The sequence below is a fragment of the Pristis pectinata genome, chromosome 3, assembly GCF_009764475.1.
Source record: "Pristis pectinata isolate sPriPec2 chromosome 3, sPriPec2.1.pri, whole genome shotgun sequence".
Classification (NCBI taxonomy): domain Eukaryota; kingdom Metazoa; phylum Chordata; class Chondrichthyes; order Rhinopristiformes; family Pristidae; genus Pristis; species Pristis pectinata.
This window is the reverse complement of record NC_067407.1, coordinates 31,791,934-31,816,886: the sequence shown is the minus strand read 5'-3', so window position 1 is coordinate 31,816,886 and position 24,953 is coordinate 31,791,934. Positions and strand designations below refer to the sequence as shown.

The 24,953-nt window shown below is 40.3% G+C and overlaps 1 protein-coding gene across 1 annotated transcript in view; it reads left to right on the top strand.

The window, feature by feature from the left end:
• The first annotated feature begins 774 nt into the window (after window positions 1-774).
• LOC127568721 (uncharacterized) overlaps window positions 775-24,953 on the top strand; it is a 44,120-nt gene continuing 19,941 nt past the window's right edge. The window contains exons 1-4 of the mRNA XM_052012791.1: window positions 775-841; window positions 3,051-3,152; window positions 5,007-5,105; window positions 7,391-7,465. Coding sequence (XP_051868751.1) covers window positions 7,444-7,465 — 22 coding nt within the window. The 5' untranslated portion in view covers window positions 775-841; window positions 3,051-3,152; window positions 5,007-5,105; window positions 7,391-7,443. The remainder of the gene's footprint in view (window positions 842-3,050; window positions 3,153-5,006; window positions 5,106-7,390; window positions 7,466-24,953) is intronic.

The following is a 24,953-nucleotide window of genomic DNA, read 5'->3' as shown; positions in this document are numbered from 1 at the left end:
TATTCGGGGAGGCAATTACCAGGTAGACAAAGGAAAGTTACAAGGGTTTGCACAAAGTTTCCTTGAAGTGCAACATCCCCACTAACCCTTGGGAACCTCTGGCCTATGAATGGTCAAAGTAGAGAGGGTACATTTGGGATGGTATTGAGAACTTTGAGGCCAGGCATTGGAAATACACAGAAGACCTGTACCAATGGCAGAAGGAGCACACTACCTCATGAGCTATGCACCCGCCCACCCCATCAAATTTCTTCTGCACCAAGTGTAGAAGAGTCTGTGCTTCCCACATAGGCCTTATTAGCCACCTCAGAACCCACATGACCAGAGTGTAAGCAAAGCATTCTTGATCCTGAGAGCCTGCATGAGAAGAAGAAGAATGTAGAGACACAGGAAATTTGTATGATCACCAAAATTTTGCCATCAGAACATCACTAATTTATTCCACTAATTGTCATGCTTATTTCAAGTGGGAGCTTCATGAACCCATGAAAATAAACCACTGCAAAAGCACATAATGCATCCTGCAAATCTGCCAATTAAAAGCACTGGATATTTAAAATAGATAAAAGTAAGTACTTTACACTTCATGCTCAAAAAAATTTGAACAATTTAAAAATCTCAGCCCTATGCTCATGTGCACATAATGTAAAACTGACAATTATCAACATATTTAATATGAAATGAAGTAAATATTTGTTTGATTAAAAGAATCAAGATTACTCCAGTGTATATTTATCTTATCCAGTTGCTAATCAAAGCTCATTTACAGAAAATGAAGGTACTGAAGATGCAAAAAGGAGGAAAAAACCTTCAAGCACCAGAAGCCAAAGTCCATGTCCAGGTACTCTTGCGTTGTTCATATGGCAAGTTTAAATGTGTACAAAGTTATGATGCACAATTGTAGTGTATTTTTACAAATTTTACCACATTGCAATGCAGTACTGGTTTTTCATAATGCACCAAATTCTATGGAATTGCAATTATTCAGCCTGGAGCACAGTTGTCTGAATCTGTGAAGTGTGTGCTTTCTACATAAAACGCATATTTATAGAGGGTGTTTTTGCTGTGTGGATAGAGTTGAGTGCGTATAACGTTAGGTTGCTCATTTTAGTAATATCTATCATTTTATGCTAGCAGCCAGGATCAGAAATATAGTTATCATTAGTATTACCTTCATTTTTTTAATCAAATATTTACCACACATTAATATGCACATATGAATGTACAGCTGAAATTTTTAGATTGATCATACAGAGGTCTTTGAGCATTAAGTGAAAAGCAGATTATGATTGCATATTATGGCTGTATAATACTGTACGTATTTAACTTGATGATAGATACATGTGCATTTTCAATTAGCAAAGGATTCAATAAATCTAAAAGATATTTAAACCCTTCAGAGCAAATTTTAGAAATAAAACATTGACCCAAACCAATTGTTTACTCAGATTGCCTCATCCTACAAGTTTGGTTTTCCTATTTTGTAAGGTGATTTTGCAGAGGTCATTATAATTTTGAGCTCTCAGTGGTTTTATGTTTGTGAAAATGGAAATATATTAAAAAGAAACAAATTGATCAATATTCAAGTCACAGATCCAGAATTATCAGTAGTCTGAATAAAAGGACAAGGTTAGAGATTAAATTTTAAAAATTATAATGGATGGCACCATTTGAACTGCTTTCTTCTTCTGATTTCACTTGCTGCTTTTAACAATGCATTGTAAACAAATGTCCAGCTATTTGAGTCAAGGATCAGTTTATATTTAAGATATCATATTCACAAATTCCTTGGGAATGATACTAATGATACTATTCTGAATTGAACTAAAGCCCATGTGCATTTTTTCATGATGTTTTTGGCAGTTAATTCTTGATCTAGTATTTTCCTCCAATTAGAGTCAGAATCAAAGAGCAATTTAGCACAGAAACAGGCCCTTCAGCCCAACTCGTCCGTGCAAACCAAGTCCCATTTGCCTGCATTTGGCCCATATCCTTCTAAACCTTTCCTATCCATGTATCCATCCAAATGTCTTAAATGTGATAATTGTACCTGCCTCTACCGCTTCCCCTTGGTTCCATATATGCACCACCCTCTGAAAAGGTTGCTCCTTGCCTCCCACTTTAAATCTATGCCCTCTAGTTTTGGGCTCCCTACTCTAGGGGAAAGACTGTCGTATTATCTATGCCCCTAAGATATTATCTACCTCTATAATGTCACCTCTCAGCCTCCTATGCCTCAGGGAAAAAATCCTAGCCTATCCAGCCTCTCCTTATAACTCAAACCCTCTAGTACCAGCAACATTCTCATAAATATTATTGCACCCTTTCCAATTTACTGAAATTCTTCCTATAGCAGGACAACCAGAACTGTACACTATACTCCAAATGTGGCCTTACCAATGTACAACTGTAACACGATGTTTCTACTCCTGTACTCAATATCCTGACCGATAAAGACAAGAGTTGCACAGGTATTGCAGGATTCTTACTGGAAATTTCATTGGGTCACATCTACTGCAAAACAGTGGCTGTGGCATAACAATTGGATCAAGGCAATTGAACATCAAAGTGTTTGCAGCAAAAGTAGCACAACGAAAACTGATGAGAAGTGACTGAAAGAGGAAAAAAAGCATTCATCACCATGGTCTTTTCAGTGAACGTTCATGGGCATTTCAGTCCCAACAACCAAAATACTGTATACATGACATTTGTTTGAGAAGTGTGTGATGCATGTACAGACAAAGGAAAATGATGACCTAAATGATGCCAATCAGATCATCATAAATTTATTCCAGCAAATGTTGTGCTTATTTCCAGTATGAGCTTCTTGAATGCATGGAATGCAATCTACAAATTTGCTGTCTAAACTGCAGGATATTTAAAATGGGCAGCAATTCAATGTAAATCTGCTTTTCTCTTAATGCTCAAAGACCTCTGTATGATCAATCTAAAAATTTCAGCTGTACATTCATATGCACATATTAATGTGGGGTAAATATTTGATTAAAAAAATGAAGGTAACACTAATGATAATTTTATTTCTTATCCAGCTCATGATAGATGTTCTGTTGTAGAAGATGAACCAACTGAAGCAGCAGAAGGAGAGAGAAAAATATCTACTTCAAGCACTATCAGCCAGGATCCATGTCCAGGTACTCTTCTGCCCACTTAACATTGAAAAGTATATTTCGCTTATTGGCATTGCATGCCTGCTTAACCTTTGATCCACTATAATTACGTTGCTCAAATGTGTACAAGGATATGATGCATAATGAGCATTAGTGATGGTGTACTTTTTGCAAATTTTGCCACATTGTTATGTGGTTCTAGTTTTTAATAATACACCAAATTGTATAGAATTGTACTTATTCGACTCAGAACACAATTGGCTGAATCTGTGAAGTGTGCACTTTCTACTCAAAATGTGTAATTATAGAATGCATATTTGCAATGTGGAGTGGGCTGAGTGTGCATAATGTTGTTGCCCATTTTAATAATATCCATAATTCATACCAGCAGCAAATCCATGATGGGTACGTATACATTATGATTGCATATTATAGCTACATATAGGATGCTACAATTAATTTAAATAGTCCAGTTATTCCAGTCAAAGTTCAGCCCATACTCCAGTCATCATACTCCTAAATCCCTTGGGGGTGATACTATTGAGAACTGAACTGAAGCCCTGTCTACTTTTTCGTGACCTTGCTGCCAGGCCTTTGCTAATCAAGTACTTCCCTCTAATTGTACAGATACTGTATGGTAGATTTCTCACTGGGAATCTAATTGGGTCACCTTTACAGCAAAATGATTGGAACAAAGCTTCTGAACATCCAAGTGATAATAGCAAAAGCAAAACATGAAAACTGATGGGAAGCAACTGAAAGAGAAGCAAAGCATTCATTACAATGGGTATTTCAGTGAGCTTTCTTAGGAATTCAGTCCTGGCAACAAAAATATTCATGATATTTGTTTGAGAACTCTGTGATGCTTGTTCAGATACAGGAAGTTGATAACCTAAATGATGCCATCAGAACATCATTAATTTATTCCAGTAAATGTCATGCTTATTTCAAGTATGAGCTTCTTGGACCCTTGAATACTCCAATGGAACTGCATGTAATCTATAAACCTACTACCTAAAATGCACAAGATATTTAAAATGGGCAGGCTCAGTCTAAAAATTCTAAATGGGGAGAGAATTCAGAAATTAGAGGTGCAAAGGAACTTGGGAGTCCTATTTCAGGATTCCCTTGTTGACTTGGTAGTTCGGAAGGCAAATGCAATGTTTGCGTTCATTTTGAGAGGACTAGAATATAAAAGCAAGGATATACTGCCGAGGCTTTATAACACGTTGGTCAGACTGCATTTGGAATATTGTGAGCAATTTTGGGCCCCATATCTAAGGAAAGATGTGCTGGCCCTGGAGAGGATCCAAAGGAGGTTCTCAGAAATGCTACCAGGAATGAAAGTCTTAACACATGAGGAGCATTTGATGGCTTTGGGCCTGTACTTGATGGAGTTCAGAAGGATAAAGGGGAGACCTCATTGAAACCTACTGAATATTGAAAGGCCTGGATAGAGTGGATGTGGAGAGAATGTTTCTGATAGGATTCAAGGGCACAGCCTTAGAATAAAGGGACATCCCTTTAAAACTGAGAGGAGGAGGAATTTCTTCAGCTAGGGGGTGGTGAATCTGTGGAATTTGTTACCACGGAGGGCTGTGGAGGTCAAATCATTAGGTGTCTTTAAGGCAGAGATTGATGGGTTCTTGACTGGTAAGGGGGCCAAGGGTGACGGGGAGGTGGAAAATGAGGTTGAGAAAAAAAAATCAGCCATGATTGAATGGTGGAGCAGACTCATTGGGCTGAATGGCCTAATTCTGGCCCTATATCTTGTGGTCTCATGCACATAAGATTAATGTAAAGTAAATATTTGAAGTAAATGCTTAATTAAGTCAAAGAATGATGGTACCACTAATGACAATTGTATTTCTTATCCAGTTGCTGATAGAAGTACCACTGTAAAAAATGAGCAGACTAAAGCAGCAGAGGGGGAAAAAAAATCTACTTCAAGCGCGAGAAGCCACCGTTCATGTCCAGGTACTCTTCTACTTCATTATGTACTCACATACACATTAATAAAATTATCATAAGTTTTGCGTATTGGCACTGCATACCTGCTCAACATTAGTCCATTATAAAATTATATGGTTTAAGTATGTACAAAGATATAATGCATATCCAAGGCTTCAGCACAATAGTTGTCACAGGCATCTGAACATCCATGTGACAGCAGCAGAAATATAACATGAAAACTTATGAGGGGTGACTGAAAGAAGTGGGAAGCATTCTTCTCAATGGGCATATCAATAGGCTTTCATATCTGCAATTCAGCCCCAGCAACAGACATTTTATTTCTTTGTGAACTGTGTTATGTGTGCATAGACACTTCAGTAAGTTATATGAATACCAAAATATTGCCATCAAACATCTTTAAAGTATTCAGATGTATATCGTGTTCATTACAATTTGGAGCTTCTAGAACCCATAATATATTCCACTGGAAATGCACATAATGCATTCTACAAACCTGCCATCTAAAACAACCATGATTTTTAAAATGGAAAACAATCTGGTGTAAAAGTATGTAATTTGCACTTTATGTTCAATGACCCATGTATGATCAATCTGGAAATCTCAGCTCTATATTCATATGAACATATAAAATGGAAAATGCACAGTGAAATAAAGTAACTATTTGTTCGATCTAATGTTCATTCTTTTAAACAAGTATGTAATTACATTTCTTATCCAACTGCTAATCGAGGCACCATTGTAAAAAATGAACAGACTAAAGCAGCAGCAGAAAATAGAAAAACATCTACAAAAAACCGAGGTCCATGTCCGGGTAATATAAAATACTGATAATCCAACGCCTTTAGGACTTTTGCAGTGCAGGGTAATCAGATTTTCCAGGCTATTGCTATTTTCACATATTACACAGTAAGCTTTCAAGTGAACCCAGTGAGTGTAATGGAAACAGGAAATATACAAGCACTTTGGACTCTGCTTCTGGCTGCATACTTGCTCATACTCTGTTTGTCCAGCTCACACTTCAGACTACTGTGTGAGCCAGGTGCCAAACAATCGGGATTCCTGAACAATCAGATGTCAGATTAACAATGTAACTAACTCTTCTACATCACTCTACAGGCGGTGTGGGGTGGGGGATGTCACGTTCCTAGAAAATGGATCCTGTGAAAGGGTGGAAATTGGTAGCAAAGGTGATGAACTTTGAGTATTGAATGAGAGTAGGGATCAACACTAACAGTGCCAACACTGCAGCAGAAAAAGAGGCGAGATAGAAGCCTGTTGCACATGTCCCACAAAATCACAGGCATTCTAGACCCTTCCTTTAATTTGGAGAAAATGAGTGGAGTTAAAGAAAAAGGCGTTCAGTATGAGAACAAGTTCTGCCAGACGGGGAGTGGTGGTGGAGGGTAGTGATTGGTCCTCTGCTCAAGGAAGAAGTGAAGGACCCTCAGATCGTCTTTATGTGGGTAGAGGTGTATGTCCATGCATGTCCATGTTGAAAAAGAGCCTTTTGGAATCAAGTAACTGGAAAATGGCAAATTGGTAGAGGGTATCAAACTTGTCATGGACGTAAGTGGGAGGAGACTGGACAAAGGGAGAAAGAATAGAGGCAAGGTAGGAAGAAATAAATTCAGTGGGACAAGATCAAGCTGGGTCAATGGGTGTACCAAAATGGTCCCACGTGCAAATTTTGAGAAGATAGAATGGGGGCTGTGTGTGTAGTTTGGACATTGAGAATGGAGACCAGGGAGATAATATGACCAGAAGAAATATGAATGGATGACAATGGCCTGTTGTTCAATAGTGGGATCATGGTCTTCTAATTGGCTTTTTCAATTACTTATGTGCAATTCAGTCCCTAGCAATGCATTCTATGTGGATAGAAAATATCATGTGTGGACAGACACTGGAATATTATGAGACCATCTAAATGCTGTCATCAAGATATCATTAAAGTAGTTCAATCATGTTTATGCTTGTTTTACATGGCAGAAACATGACCCATGTCAATCTCCTCTAGAAGTGCATGTAATGCATCCATCAAATTCATGTCTGAAATACAAAGGTTATTCAAAATGAGCAGCAACTTGATGTATGAAACTGTAATTTGAACTTTTTACAGAAAAATCTAAGAATAAACATTCAAAAACTCTAAAATTATATGCATTTCTTTAAAATTAATGGCTCAAATACATTTGCATAAGGTAGGCATTTGAATGAAAGAATCAAAAATACACTAATGTTGTAATTGTGTTTTCTTTACCTTGCTAATAAATGGAATTCCCTTGTAGAAAATCTACAGACTGAACAACCAGTGGAGGGTAGAAGAACATCTTCATCAAGCATGAGATGTGTTCCATTGCCAGGTACTCAACTACCTTTTCACACAGCCACCCAGACGTTCATGCAGCACAAAATAATATTGTGCCCTTTGCTAATCTGATTAAATAGTGGTTGAATATACGTTGAGTTATAAAATCATTTGGCTAGTACATGCAAGTTCAAATATGTACAGTCACATGAAGCATAGTCAGGATTGGGTGCAGTATATTTTTCCAAATTGGCCATTTTGTTTTGGGTTTCTGATTTTTAGCAAAACACAATTTTACAGCAGTTGTGTGAATTGTTCAGTCCCAGACAAATAAGGAGAAATAGTGATGTGTCCACATTCAAGATATACAATTATAATTTGAATATTCACTCTGCATAAATTGTTGAGTTCATATAATTGTAAGTTCAAAATTGTTATAATTTTCATACTGGCAGTCAGACCTGGCTGGGTTTATATTTGTGCATATTTGAGTGTACATTTTTTACAGCTATAGAAGAACCTATGAAATAGAAACAGGAGTAGACCATCAGGCCCTTCAAGCCTGCTCCTCCATTTATCAAGGTTGTGGCTTATTTTCCGGCATCATTTTCTGGCACAAACCCATCTTCCTCGATATTTTGATGTCCAAGATCACGATGATCTCTCTTTTGAATGTACACGGTGACTGAACCTCTGCAGCTCCCCGACTAGAGAATTCCAAAGATTCACCATCTTTTGAAGAAATGTTTTCCTGATCAGTCCTAGGTGGCCTACCCCTTAATCTGACACTCTGCGCCTTGGTTCTGGACTCCTTAGACAAAGTAAACCTCTTTCCTGCCTCAAGCCCATTAAGCCATTTAAAAATTTCATTTGCATCCATCTCATTCATCTCATTTCATTCTCCTAAATTCTAGAGAATATATTCTCAGTCTGCCCCTCCTCAAACTCTGCTCATACAACAACTCTAACACCGCAGGAACTAGTCTGATGAATCTTTGCTGCATCTTCTCTGAGGCAAGTATACCCTTTCTTAGATAAGGAGACCAAAATTGTACACAATACTCTCGGTGCAGTTCACCAAGGGTCTATATAATTTCAACAGGATTTCCTTTCCTGTTCTGATTTTAACAAATACTCTTTCTCTTTATGTGCACCAAATCGGATAATCTCACATTTCTCCACATAATATTCCATCTGCTATGTTCTTGCCCACTCACTGAGCTTGTCCATTTTGCCTTGAAGCCTCTTCACATCCTCCCGTTTTCACAATCTCACCCAGTTTTGTATCATTGAAACCTATGGAATATTGTAAGGCCTGAATAGAGTGGACATGGAGAGGATGTTTCCATTAGTGGGAGAGCCAAGGATCTGAGTGCACAGCCTCAGAATAAAGGGATATCCCTTTAGAACTGAGATGAGGAGAAATTTCTTCAGCCAGAGGGTGTTGAATCTGTGGAATTCGTTGCCACAGAGGGCTGTGGAGGCCAAGTCATTGGATGTATTTAAGGCAGAGATTGATAGGTTCTTGATTGGTAAGGGGTTTAAGGGATATGGTGAAAAGGCGGGAGACAGGGTTTGAAGAAAAAAGATCAGCCATTATTGAATAATGGTGCAGACTTGATGGGCTGAATGGCCTAATTCTGCTCCTGTATCTTATGGTCTTATTATCTTATTATGGTCTTATTGCCCATAAATTGGCATCAAGATTGGCACAACATCATGGGCCAAATGGCCTGTCCAGTGCTGTACTGTTCTATGTTTATTTGTAAATTTGAAAGTACAATATTTAGTTCCCTCAGCCAAATCATTGATAATAGATTGTGAAAAGCTGGGACCTGATCATTGATCCCTGTCGTACCTCGCTAAATCACAGCCTTACAATCTGTTAATAAATCTCAATCAATGTTGTATATCAAACTTGGTTTCATGTGCTCTAACCTTGTTGACAACCTCCTGAGCGGGAACCTTATCAAATACTATTTGAAAATCCGAAAAACCTACTGGGTCCACAGTTCCCCGTTATCTACTCTACATGTTACATCATCCTTGAATCATTTTTTCTGTCCACCAGGTTATCTCTTCCTGTGACAGAGTTCAGAATAGACTGTCTGTTTTGGGAGTCTGGGCACGCAAATGAACTGGCCTGCCCAACCTATAACTAGGGCTTCAGTGCTGGGGATGGTGGCCTGGGAGAGGACACTGATGTTGCTTTACTCTCCTTCCTGTGAGTTCACAGAATTTTGCGGAGGGGCCAATTGTGGTATCTTTTTAGTGCAGTGAAGTGCAGTTCCAATCTCAGAAGCGTACAGGAAGACTGAGAATTTAGCCATATTAGATCATATGTTTTGCACCAACTCTGAGATCTTGATCTTCAAATATTCTTTTTCTCAATGACCACAGGCTGTGCTGGCACAGTGAGGGTTTGTAAATTTCATCCTCGATGTCTACCTTCGCCAAGAAATGGCTCCCAAAAGATGGGAATTGCACAGGCTGAAACACCATTTATTTGTCCTCTGCCTGGCAGACTGCTTAATCTAGTACTTTACCCAAAAAAATACATACAGGAAGATTTCCAAAAGAAAATTAATTGGACCACTTTTACACTCCTGAGAAAAATAAGGCTGCAGTACAGCAATTGGCATTAAGGCAGCTGAGGAACTGAGTAACATCAGCAAAAGTAAATGTACTTATGAGATGTGATTGGAAAGGATAGAAAGCATTCTTCTTAATGGGCTATTTCAGTGACCCCAGGTGCCTGGCAACTTTGCCTACTGCAGCACAGATAGTCCCTGCTCTGAACATCGATGTGATGCTGATCTCTGATTGGAACAATTTGTATGCTGTTATCAGTTTTCTGCCTGCTTGCTGGCCACTATGTAAGTTCTGAGACTTATTTACCTCCTATGACTCTGATTGATCTGATATTGGTCTCAGTTCCACATTCTGTCTGTACCCTTCAACCACAATTCCCTTATAGGCTAGACTTCCCACCATACAACAGCAATCTGCCTTTCTTTTCTTCCTACCAAGGTAGGTAACCTCACATTTCCTTATACTACACTCCATCTGCCAAGCTTTTGTTGATGTTCTTAATCTGTCTATATCCCAAGCAAACTCAATGAGTCAACAGTTTGTTCACAAAGTAGAGAGAGAATTTGGCGATGACAAAATTATATTTTATATCCAGCTGATAAATTGTTCTCTTTTGTAGAAAATCAACTGATCAGGGAAGCACAGAAAGGTAGACGAAAATCTTCAACAATTGACTCGTATCTGGACCCCTGTTCAGGTACATATCTGTCCACCTACATACATGTCTCACTCAAAGTAAATCATCATATTGAATCACTTGCTAATTCAGACTGTATATATGCTTATATATGCTGTATATATGATTTATAACATCATAATCTTATAACATGCAAATTTAAATGTATAGAAAATATTAAACACACCCTATATTGGCTGTGATCTATTGTTGCACATTTGGCCCTCCATGTTGAGCTTCTAATTTTTAATAACACAGTTTCTCTTAGAGTTGTTTTTATTTTGCACAGTCAATAGCACAAGGATGTGAAAATGTACATATAAGCGTTATCTGGATGAAGTCTGATGATAGACAGCATTTTTTCAATGTACGGTTGAGTTTGAATGTTGCCCATCATTACAATTAGCACAGTGTTCTTCCAGCTGCCAGTCCCAGTTGTACTTGATGTTTACATCCACTTGTAAGCTTCCATTTAATAACTGTACAGTATCATTTGCAGGAATTATTTTGAGGAAATCTTAGCAACACTACTGGTATTTTAATGAAATTTTATTTTTTTATTTATGCGTTTGGGTAACTTTGGCAAGGCCAATATTTAATAGCCATATCTGAGTGCCCTTACGAAGCTGATTGTGAGCAGACTAATTGAGCTGGAATAGTCCTTCCAGTAAGTTGTTCCAGGATTTGGGTTCAGCAGTGATGAAGGAACAACAACATATTCCCAGATTAGGATGGTGTGCAACTTGGAAGGGGATTTGTAGGTGGTGGTTTTCCCACATACCTGCTTCCCACGTCCTTCTTGATGGTTAAGTTTGTGGGGTTTGGAGCTGCTGCAGGAGTAGCTGAGGCACTGTGGGCCAGTGGTGTTTAGGGTAGTTGATGGGTGCCTATCAAGCAGGCAGCTTTGTACTAGATCATGTTGAGCTTCTTGAGAGTTTTTGGAGCTGCACTCATCCAGGCAGCTGCCTACTTCACCTCCCCTATTTGGTTCCTTTCCTATCAAATACCATCATCTGCAGCCCTTTATTTCCTCCATTTAATACCTCCCAGCCTCTGTTGCTATTTCCACTCTTGTCCCCTCCATCTGCCTATCACCCCCTCCTCACCTGTATCCATCTGTCGCTTGCCAGCTCTTGCTCCTCCCCTGCCCTCCCTTGCCCTCCCCTCCCCTCCCCTTTTTTATACTGGCTATCTCCCCTTTACCTTTCAGTCCAGGTGCAGAGTCTTGACCTGAAAAGTTGACTGTCCATTTCCCTCCACAGATGCTGCCTGACCCGCTGAGTTCCTCCAGCAGTTTGGTTTTTTTTCTCCAGGTTCCAGCATCTGCAGTCTCTTGTGTGTCCTCAAAATTATGAAACCCTGTTTAATAGCGCTGTGGGACCACCTTCATTACAAAGGGAATTAGGACAGGCATCAACTGCTAAATGTGCCAATAAAGTCTGCAACCAATGATTTAAAGTCAGAAGATAGATTTAATATTACAGTGAAAAATAACAAGCAGAAATCTCAATATGTGAACTAGAGTTGAAGAGTTAGAAATTTTAAAAATGTAAAATTAAAATTAAAGAAAATATAAGAAGCTGAATTGGAAGTGCAATCAGTGGAGAAGTGGGGGAAAGATAAATATAGGCAAGATGCAAAATTTTTTTTATATATTTAAGTAAAATTCTTATGCATGATCCAAAGTTCACACTAAGCAGCATACAACTGGTGTAATTCTTCAAAGTTAACAGCAGAGGGTGCAGGAGTTCCACTGCCCACATACTGTTGATAAACTGGTACCCAAGAATGATTCTGGCATTCTCACCACAGCAGAGGAAAATCGCAGAAACATCTACCCATTATATTGCAATAAATGGGAATGGTCACCAGCATGAAGTTAGAAGTGAGGAATAAGTTGAGTGGGAGTGGCAGATGCATTGCAGTAGGAAATTTCAGTGGGAGCAGACTAATTGAAAGTACGAGAAGTACAGAAACAGATTTAGTGTGCATGTGGGTAAACACACAAAATGAAATGAACAATTTTTGAATATGATGCAGTAGTGTTAACTGAAACATGGTTCAAAAAAAGGACAGGAATAGACATCAAATACTCCTGGATATGAGGTGATTTGGAAAAATAAAAAAGGTGGTTAAAAAGTCAGTACAGATTAAGGAAGAGTGCTGGTGAGAGAGCTTGTTTTTGAGAAGACATACAGAATCCATTTGAAGTAAAAGGAAGTTATAATGCCATTGAGGATATTGCCATACATAGCAAAATAAAGAGATGGAAATGCTGGAGCAAGTCTGCAGGGAAATTACAGAAATGTGAAAGAAATGTATCCTGCTGCACCTGCATATTAGCTTTCATTTAATCTAATTTTGCTTGGAATAATGTTAGAGAAAGGGGCAAAGAAAATGAGGAAAATTATGTTAGGAAAACTTCCTTGATCTGCATTCTTGCAACCCATTAAGATTAAGATTTCTTTATTAGTCACATGTACATCGTTACACATGGTGAAATGCATCTTCTTGCGTAGACTGTTCTGGGGGCAGCCCGCAAGTGTTGCAGTGCTTCTGGCGCCAACGTAGCATGCCCACAACTTCCTAACCTGTACATCTTTTTTTTGGAGTGTGGGAGGAACCCACGCAGACACGGGGAGAACATACAAATTCCTTACAGACAGTGGCCGGAATTGAACCTGGGTCGCTGGCGCTGTAATAGCAGATACTGTTAGAAGCAGATTAAGTCATTCAGCCCCTCGAGCTGCTCCACTATTCAACAAGAAAAAAGGCTCGCTTTCCACCTCAAACACCAATGTTATGCCCTATACCATATCCTTGATTCCTCTATTATCCAGATATCCAAAGAATGTCCATTTTGAATGAAATCAATGGCTGTGCCTCCACATCTCTCCAGGGTAGAGAATTTCTTCACTCAAAGGAGTGAAGAAATTTCTCTCATTTCAGTATTAAATGGCTTGCTCTTTATTTTTGACACTATGAGCCTCTTATTCTCAGCCAGGGGCAACATATTCCCTTTATTGAGCCTTCTCATAATGTGTATGTTTCAATGAGGTCACGTCTCGTTGTGAATTCTAAAAGTGGAGATCTTTCCAGCCAGTCTGTCCTAATATGACAGACCTGCCATCCTAAGAACCAGCTTAGTAAATCTTCACTGCACTCTCTCAAAACTAAGAACTTTCTTTTTGTTTTAGATAGGGAGACCAAAATTGTAACAATACCCCAGGTGTGGTCGCACCAAGACCCTAAATAATTACAGAAAGACCTCTTTACTTGTGTATAATGCCCAACATGCATATGCCTTTCTAACAGCCTTCTGCACCTGCATGTTAGCTTTCAGTGACTGATCACCCAAATTCCTTCAACATTTCCCAATCTCTCATCATTCAGAAAAATACTCGGCGTTTCTGTTTGTTGTACTGAAGTGAAGAACCTCACATTTTTCCACACTGTACTCTTTCTGCAATGATGATGTTCACTTACATAGTTTGCTTGAATCCTCTTAAAGCCTCTTTGCTTCTTCATCACTACTCACATTCCCACTTTGTTTCATGTCATCAACAAACTTGGAAATTTTATGTTTGGTCCTCTCAGCCAAATTGTTATAGTTTGTGAACGAAGTAGGTATTGTTTGATCTGGTACTGGGAAATGAAGTAGGCCAAGTGTCAGTGGGAGAACATTTAGGGAATCATGAAATTAGATGGCTTAGATTAATAATGGAGAAAGGCAAGAAGAAAGATAATGTACAATTTCTCAAATGGAGGAGGGCTTCCAGTACATAAATTCGGTTGGACAATATGAATCATGTACATCAGTCTGATATTACTGGGACTAATTTTCTTGTTTGTTAACATGGAAATTGTAGTGCTTGAAATGGTTAGGGCTGTACCTTAACATGATACTTCATTATTGAGTTTACAAAGAATTATGATAATCTTCATTCCAAAGAAGACAACTAATTTTGGAACCAATTTTCAATCTTGCTTTATGGCTGCACTATTGACCGAGCTGCTGTGGAGAGAACAAATAATATGTAAACTTTTATGTTAAAAGTTTGTAAATGAAAGACAGATATCCTTATTCCTTCTCTGGCCTGACACATCCAATAGGTGTTGCGCATAATCAATACTGGGATCACCTGACCTGTCCTAGTTAGAGGCACTCTAGTACATTTCTGGCTCTGGCATTTATAGTAGGGCCTAGCTCTGAATATTTAAACAAACAAGTATAGAAATTGCAGCAGCAATGGGCCACTCAACCCCTCAAGCCTCCTCTGCCATTTATTGAAATTGTGACCAATATGATTGTAACCTCAACTCTGAATTCCATCCACCTGCAGTAATCTATCACCCCCTTGCTTTATCAAGAATCTCTCAGCCTCTGCCTTAAAAATACAGTATTCAAAGACTTTGCGTCCACTGCTCTTTGAGGGATAATCCCAAAGATTCACTTCCCTCTAAGAGAAAAATATTTTGTCTCATCTCTGTCTTTAATAGGCAACCCTTTATTTTTTTAAACAATGTAGTAGTTTTGACATCCTGAAGCACTTCATTTCCAATGCAGTCACTGCTGGAATCCAAGAAATTACAGCTGCCAATATGTGCACAGTCAGATAGTTGGTTGAAACTGCACCTACTTCAATGAATCGTTTTATCAATGGAGAATGAAAATTATGTAATTTCACAAGCAAGATCGTAATACTGCTGTGTGAAGCAAGAATATGGTGACTTGGTCTAGCTAACAATAGAGGTTTGACAGTGAAATATAAATTCTAAGGTGTACTGATTGCTGATGCAAATGACCATTGATGCTCAACATGGAAGATTGGTACTGTACGATGTAATAACCAGCTCTTCTGCCACATTCCACACTTCCGTTAGCCTGCTAGGGCAAACTTCTACTAAGGCTATCCCCTATCCTAGCTCTAATCTAAATTTTTCTCTAGCTTTTCCCCTAATTTCCCCTCATACCCTCTCTATACTCCTGAATCAGACACATTTTCTGCTGTCTCATCTATTCCTCCTAAGTGGCTGACCATGTACCTTCCTGCCCTGGTCCTTAACTTAGCCAATATTGTTAATAGCTCTCTGAGCTCGGTTATTGTCTCCCAAGTCTCCTATCAGCATCCCTCTCCAAAACAAAAATGACCTTGGTTCCTCCGTTCTTACAAATTACCACTGCATTAAAAACTTTTCTCTCCTGTCTTGAGATTGTTGTTCCATTCCAAGTCCTTTTCTATCATAAAACTGCATGTTCCTCCTAATTACATCTTATGTAACTGTGTCTATGGCACTATTCCTTCTTGTCCTTTTCAACCCTGGTGTGGTTGACCACATGATGCTCCTCCAATGTCTCTCTGTTGTCATCCAGCTGGATGGTCATTCGCTGATCTGGTTCCAATCATAGCCAGGGAACCTTTTATTCCACCTCCGGTGTTTCCTTCATGGGCCTATACTTGACCCATTTCAGTTTCCCTTGGAAATTTCATCTGAAAACAGTTTCTGCACCTACACTGACAACATCCAGCTCTATCTCACCACCAGCTCTCTTGATTGCTCCACTTTGTGTTTCATCTGATGTATAATATTCAGAGAATAGAATTCTCCTCCAATTAAGTACTGGAATAACTGAAATCATCCATAACTGTCTAGACACTGACTCCATCGCTTTCCACGGCACTGTGTGAGACTGAATCAGACTGCTTGCAACCTTGATATGACTCTTGACCCCAGAATGACCTTCAGACCACATATCCACGCATCTCCAAAGCCACCTTTTTCATGTCTGTTTTATTTCTCAACTCCACACCTATTCCAATTCATCTGCTGCTGAAACACCAATATATATCTTTGTTTTCTTTAGAGATGATTATTCTTGTGCATTCTTGACTAGCTCCCTCTTTTTTCCCCTCCATGAACTTGATATCTAAACACTCCTGCCCATGTCCTTGTTTTAAACCTCTCCTTTTCCTGCTTCCTAATCTTACCCCTTCCCAATTCTGTATTCACCTTGCAAACCCTCTCCCCCTAAAACATCACTGTTCCAGAGGCCTTAAGCCAGAATCCTATTTTAATTGTTCCACCTCCGATGGCTGTACCTTCAGCTGCCAATGCGCTAAGCTGTACAATTCTCTCTCTGGAAATTTCGACCTTTAGCTATCTATCCTCCTATAAAACACTCCTTAAAGCCTATAGCTCTGACAAAGCATTTGGTCATCTTAACTAACATCATCTAAACTAATATCAAGCAGTATTTGCTTAGCAACAATCTGCTCACAGAAGCTCAGCTTGAGTTCCACCAAAGTCACTCAGTTCCTGACCTCATTACAGCCTTAGCCCGAACATGGATAAAAGAGCTGAGCTCCAGAGGTTAAGTGAGAATAACTGCCCTTGACGTAAAGGCATCATTGGATCAAGTATGGCATCAAGGAGCCCTGGCTAAATGGGAGTCATTGGGATTTGGGAAGAAAACCCTCCACTGGTGGGAATCATATCTAGCACAAAGGAAGATGGTGGTGATGGTTGGAGGTTAATCGTCTCAGCCACAGGACATCTCTTCAGGAGTTCCTCAGGGTAGTGTTCAAGGTCCAACCATCTTAAGCTGCTTCATTAATGAACTTCCTTCAATTGTAAGGTCAGAAGTAGGGATACTCACTGATGATTGCACAATGAAGCAGTTCACAACCAAATGCAGCAAAGCCTGATAGGTGGCAAGTAACATTTGCACCACACAAATGCCAGGCAATGATGATAGCCAACAAGAGAAAATCCAGCTATCACCCCGCTGACATTCAATGGCATTACCATCACTGAATGCCCCACTATCGATATCCTGGGCAATACCATTGATCAGAAACTGAACTGGAGTAGCTATATACACAATGTGGCTACAAGCGCAAGTTAGAGACTAGGAATCCTACAGCGAGTAACTTGCCTCCTAACTCCCCAAGGCCTGTCCACCATCTACAAGGTTCAAGTCAGAAGTGTGATGGAATACCCTCCACTTGCCTGGATGAGTGCAGCTTCAACAACACTCAAAAAGCGTGACACCATACAAGACGTAGCAGACAGCTTAATAGGCACCTCATCCACAATCATTCACTCACACTGATGTACAGTAGCAGTAGCTTGTCCAATCTACGGGATGCACTGCAGCAACTCCTTAGACAGCACCTTCCAAACCCATGACCAGCTAGAAGGACAAGGGCAGTGAGAGCATGGGAATAACACCAGATTAAAAAACAACAAATTGCTGGAGGAACTCAGCAGGCCAGGCAGCACCTGTGGAGAAAAGTAGATGGTCAATGTTTCAGGTCAGGACCCTTTTAGGACTGAAGATAGGAAGAGGGGAAATCCAATATATAGGGGGGGAAATCAGAGCAGTGATAGGTAGACAAAAAAGGGGAGGTGGGGTGGGCACAAGGTGGCGATAGGTAGATGCAGGTAAGAGATAGGGATAGGGGAGGAGGGGAGAGCAGATCCACCAGGGGATGGGTCAAAGGTATGGAGGCAGCTGGAGTTGCCCTCCTAGCCATCATGATTTGGAAATGTATTGCCATTCCTTCACCATTGCTGGGTTAAAATCCTGGAACTCTCTCTCTAACAGCATTGTGGGTATACACATGCCTCAAGGACTGCTGCAGTTCAAGAAGGGAGCTCACCATCTCTTTCGCAAGGGCAGCTCGGTAATTAAATGCTGGCTCAGCCTGCGAAGCCCACATCCTTTGAATGAATATATTAAAAAATATTTTGCGTGGCTCAGTTTCAAAATTTATTTTAAAACACTCTGGTAAAGTGCTTTGGAATATTTTATTCCATTAAAAATGTGTGTAAATTTGTTGATGTCATCCTGAGGTATTGAAAAGTACAACATAAATAGTTCTTTTTCACTTTTTGTAAGATTGATTTTATAGCATCAATTTTTCCCCATTATTACTTAAGCAAAATAAGGGATGGATTCTTGCTACAATGGGAAATTGCACACTTAGCACTATTAGTTACACTTTTTACTGCACCCTTCAGCTTGCATCTAATTTGCAGCAACTTAGAACTTCGAACATAGAACAGTACAGCACAGGAACTGGCCCTTCAGTCTGTGCCCCCCGTGACGCTAATTTAAACTAATCCCATCTGCCTGTGCATGGTCCCTCTATGCCTGTTCATGTCTCTAAATGCCTCTTAAATGTTGCTTTCGTATCTGCTTCCACCACTTCCCCTGGCCGTGCATTCCAGCACCTAATAACCTCTGAGTAAAAAAAACTTGTCTCGCAAATCTACTTCAAACTTTCCTCCTCTCACCTTAAAGCTATACCCTCCAATATTTGACATTTCCACTCTGGGAAAAAGACTCTATGCCTCTCATAACTTATACTTCTATCAGGTTGTTCCTCAGCCTTTGATACAAAGGTCTCTGTCAAAACCCTGGTAATCTCCTATCTTGCCTCTCTCAATCACCTGGGATAGATCCCATCAGGCCCTGGGGACTCATCCACCTTAATGTTCTTCAAACGACCCAAACCACTTCCCCCTTGATATTAACATGCCCCAGAATATCAGCATACCCCTCCCTGATCTCGCTATCCTTCATATGCTTCTCCTTGGTGAATACCGATGCAAAGTATTAATTTAGTACCTCACCCGCTTCCTCTGGAACTTAGAGAATTATGATCACCATTCCCAAGATGCTTGCCCACAGAAACTACAAACACCTGGTCAGGCTCATTTCCCAATACAAGGTTGAGTATGTCCCTTTCTCTGGTTGAATTAACAATATACTGTTTCAAGAAACCCTCCTGGATGCACCTAACAAATTCTGCCCTCTCTAACCCTCTGGCACTAAGGAAGTCCAGTCAATACAACTACCTTGTTGCTTTTACGTTTATCCATTATCTGCCTACATATCTGTTCCTCTACCTTCTGTTGACTATTGGGAAGCCTATAGTATTACTCTATGCCAATAGTATAGGAGGTACAGGAGCCTAAATACCCACACTCAACAATTCAGAAACAGCTTCTTCCCCTCCGCCATCAGATTTCTGAACGATCCATGAACTCACAAACACTACCTCATTGTTCCTTCTTTTTGCACTGTTTATTTATTCTTGTAACTCTCAGTTATTTTATGTCTTTGCACTGTACTGCTGCCCAAAGCAACAAATTTCACATCAATTAAGTCAGTGATAATAAATCTGATTCTGAAGCCTATCATAGTGATCGCATCTTTCTTATTCCTGAGCTCTCACCATATTGCCTCCAGGATGTCCTCTCTAAATACTGCTCTGACATTCTTCTGCAACTCCCCAACCTCTCTTACATCCCTCTCTATTGCATCTGAAACATCTGAATCCCGGAACACTGAACTGCCAGTCCTGCCCCTCTCTTAACCAGGTCTCTGTAATAGCTACAATATCATGTGGCAATGTACTAATCCAGTCCTTAAGTTCATCTGCCTTACCCATGATTCTCCTTGCATTGAAATAAATACACTTCACCCTATCAGCCCCACCATATTCATTAACCTATCCCTGCCTGTCCTTCCTTTCAGCCTTGCCTAACCTAACCTCTACCTTCCTCTCAATCCCTCCACCTGCTGGCCTACTTGTCTGGTTCCTGTTGGTATAGCCATTGGGGCCTTAAAGTATTAATAGAAGGAAATAAAAATTGCTTTAAGGGAGAGGGAAATAAAGGCAGAAAAGAGAGAATATTTTAACAGCAATTTGCCAAATGTAAGAATGGATTCAACAGTTTAAGTTATCCACTTTGGAGAGGAAGATTTATTTACATTGCATTAAGAGTTGGCATGTTGTTAAACAGCAGTTGCACAGTTAATTAATGTGCAAATCAAGCAAGTTCTTAAAAGAAGAGGGAGGTTAAAGCAAGAAGCAGTTTGTTTGAGCCATATAGCAGAGCAGTGCAAATCAACCAACAGGTTCTGGAGATTCATTGTTCATGGTGAACCTCTTCATCAAGTGATTTTGTAGAAGAATTTGTGCATTTCTGTGACTTGCATCATCAACACACTATAATTTTCCATTGGTCCATTATAGACACGTATTACTCACCCTGTGAACATTGACTATGCTTCTGAGCTGGCTGTTTGAGACTTTCTGACTGGTAGGGAATGGCTTCTGAGTTGGCTGTTTGAGACTTTCTGACTGGTAGGGAATGGCTTGTCCATTATTGTATGAGAGAGAAAATGAACCCCTTAAGGTTGTGATCAACAGGGCAATGCAAACCTCTGCAGATTTCACAGCTTTCAGGGCTGTGAAGTTCACCCAGTGAATCTGCTACAGGTTCAACCTGGTACTAGTGCAGCAGTGCTATTGAAATCAGTGACAGAAATCGACTGCCAAAAGAAAGGTAAATAAAATAATTTAATTAGGTTAGTTTGTCTCTATGTGGGTGTGTCTATGAGTTTTTATTCTGTTATTGATTTTTTGGATGAATTTAATTTATTTTAACAATTTTTAATTTTTAAATGGGTCCTAGTTTGAATGTTTAGTGATTGCTTAGTGATTTTATTTGGCAAACTTACCTTCATTGGTCAGGGTACTGAGTACAAGAGTTGGGACGTCATGTTATGTTACAGCTCTACAAGATGTTGGTGAGACTGTGCTTGGAGTATTGTGTGCAGCTCTGTTTGCCTAGCTATAGGAAGGGAGTCTTTAAGCTGGAAAGAGTGCAGAAAAGATTGACACGGATGTTGCCGGGACTGGAGGGCTTGAGTTCTAAGGAGAGACTGGATAAGCTGGGGCTGTTTTCCCTGGAGTGTAGCAGGTCAAGGGGTGACGTCATAGAGGTTTATAAAATCACAAGGGGCAGAGATGAGGTGAATGGTCACTGTCTTTTTCCCAGGGTAAGTGGGGGGGGGGGGGGGTCGAAAACTAGATGGCCTGGGTTTAAGGTGAGAGAGGAAAGATTTAAAGGGGATCTGAGGAGCAACTTTTTCACACAGAGGGTGGTTGGTTTATGGAATGAGCTGCCAGAGGAAGTGGTAGAGGCAGGTACAATTACAACATTTCAAAGATAATTAGACAGGTACATTGATAAGAAAGGTTTAGAGGGATTATAGGCCAAATGCAGCCAAATAGCATTAGCTCAGGTCGGCATCCTGACTGGCATGGACAAATTGGGTTGAAGGGTCTCTTTCCATGCTGTATAACTCTATGACTCTAAACATAAAAGGTATTCACATACATTCAATTAAAATGACTGCTTTGATAGCAGGAAAGCTGGAAGGCAGTGCCTCCCTGACTATCAAAGGTTAGTACTTTCACAGGGTGAGGCTTTGCACTGCCTTGAGCCTTGCCAGTGTATAAAAGATGACCTACCTGGGGAAGACTTTAATCTGGAGGATCTGCCCCCATAGCTTTCACTTTTTTAGTTGTTCATGGATCTCACAAATCTGTGCTCAGCAGAGAAACAGAAAATGCTGGAGATACTCAGCAGGTCAGGCAGCATCTGTGCCTGAGATGCTGAGTGATTAGTTTTCGGATCAGCTTGACTCAGCATTAGCTGGAAGATGCCTTGTATAAGTTCTCAATTCAAATTCAATATAAGTTCTCATTCTCAATACTGGAGGCTGCCAGTCAGTTCATCTCAAATACAACTTCCCTCACGTATAATTCCGCAATCCTTATCCATCTTGCTGTCATGTGCCCCCCCCCCTGACTCTCTCTCTCTCTCTCTCTCTCTCTCTCTCACACTCTCACACACACACACACACACACACACACACACACACACACACACACACACACACACACACACACACCTTTGTATGAGCAGTATTTGATCCAATCAAACTCTACTTAGAAAGAAAACAGAAAACACTGGAGCTACACAGCAGGTCAGGCCACATCTCTGGGAAGGGAAATAGCACTAACATTTTAAGTTGAAAACCCTTCGTCAAACTGGAAAGGAGACAAAAAGAGCTTGTTAAGCTGCAGGGGTGATGGGGGAAGGCTGAATGTTTCTGATGGGGTAAAACCAGGGTGTCTATGGATATAAATTGTAAACAAGGTTTGTCTGGTCAATGAGTTGGAAAGTGAGAATTTAGGCAAAAGAACATAGAAAAAAGAATGTAGGAGTTGCGAAATGTAGGAGGAGAAAAGTAGGAGGGGTGGCACGGTAGCGTAGCGGTTAGCGCGACACTATTACAACGCCAGCGATCGGGGTTTGATTCCCGTTGCTGTCTGTAAGGAGTTTGTACGTTCTCCCCTGTCTGCGTGGGTTTCCTCCGGGTGCTCCGGTTTCCTCCCACATTGCAAAGACATACGGGTAGGTTAATTTGGGTTTAAAATGGGCGGCGCAGATTCATTGGGCCGGAAGGGCCTGTTACCACGCTGTAAGTAAAATTTTTTTAAAAATGCAGAGCAGCGAGGCGTGCCTGCAGGTTGTGCTGGCCATTTCTCCACTCTCAGAGGAAAATAAAGGAAAAAAAAGGTTAAAAAACAGCAAATAAGCTAAGCCAATGTCACAAATTGATGACTGATACAGACAGGAGTCAGGTTACCTGAAGCTGTAGCACTCACTATCAAGTCAAGAAGGCTGCAACGTGCCCTGATGGAAGATGAGGTGCTGTTCCTCAGGCTTGCATTGGACCTCATTGTAACAGTAGAGGAGTACAGACCGATGGATGGAGAATTAAAATGGCAGGCAATAGGAAGCTCAGGGACACCCCTGCGGAATGAATGCAGGTGTTCCACAAAGCAATCACCCAATCGGTGTCTGGTTTCTCCAAGGTAGAGGAGACCACATTGTGAATGCAAAATGCAGTGCACTGGACTGGAAGTCGTATGAGCTGCTTCACCTGGAAAGACTGTTTGGGTCCCTGGATGGTGGGAAGGGAAGAGGTGAAAGGACACGTGTTGCATCGCCTGTGGTTGCAAGCTGCCAAAGTGCCATAAGACAGTGGGTGGTTGGTGGGAACAAAAGAGTGGACCAGGGAGTTGCAAAGGGAACATGGTTGTGAAGTGCTAAAGTAGAGGAAAGGAGAAGATGTATCTGGCAGTGGAAATTCTCTGAAGGTGGTGGAAATTGTGGAAAATGAACTGTTGAATGTGGAGGCTGGTGGAGTTGAGGTGCGGATGAGAGGAATCCTATCTTTGTTCTGTCCTGAAGGAGAGGAGGTGAGACAGAGGCATAGGAAATGCGGTCAAGGGCTTTGATAACAATGGCAGAGGAGAAACCATGGTTTAGGAAGAACTCTTTTAAGAGTTTGCCTTTGAAATGTATAATTCATTTACATGGAAGGCCAGGTAATGGTCAAGTCTCCCAATCAGGAAGGTGCAGAGATTTATGATGAGTTGTTGAACATGCTATTACCAACTTGAAAGGAATGATTGGGAACAATACTGCTCAAAGGTTTGTTGTAATCACAACAAACTTATTAATAAACAGGCCATTTGGAGCTTAGAGCCTGTGATGCCATTCAACAAGAGCATGGCTGATCTGATTGTAACCTCAACTCTGCATCCCTGTCCACCCATGACAACCTTGATAATCAAGTATCTGTCTGCTGCTGGTTTAAAATTCCTTAAAGATTCTACTTCCACCACCCTTTAAGGAAGAGTATTACAAAAACTCATGACCTTCTGAGACAAAAAAAATCACTTCACCTTTGTGTTATGTAGGCAACCCCTTATTTTTAAACAGTGATTACCAGTTCCAGATTTTCCCATGATGAAACATACTTTCCACATTCACACTGTCAAGACTCTTCGGGATATTTTGTTTTCAATGAGTTAATAGGATTGATACTCTATAAAGGTGGATGTTGCACTGCAACTGCAACAGAGACCTTGGCAATAACATTCATTGAGGGAGACTGAGATAAGGTGGAGACATGAATATCATTTATCATGTCTGGTGGAAAGCCTACAAATAACCCAGTCACAGGGACCGAGCAAACAGCAAGACCTTCTTTTATGCTGCAAGGGTTTTTTTGGTGAGAAAAGAACTTCTCACAAGTCTGCAAAGGGCCCCATCTTGAACTGGTTTTACAGAAGATACAAATGCAGCAAAAGATGATATACCTTCAAAAGTTAAATGAAGAAAAAACTTCAAAGGTTACCATTCACATACGGTTTGATAGATTACAAAGCTGCTCCCACAGAGTTTAATTTTGTAAAGTAGGTATGAGATCAGGATTCTTACACAACAGCCTACCAATATTAAGCAAAATAAAAGTATTGAAAGGAAAAATGGAATTATAGAGTGACAAATCCCCTGGGTTTTAAGGAGGTAGGTTAGAACATTAACTGTAATGTTC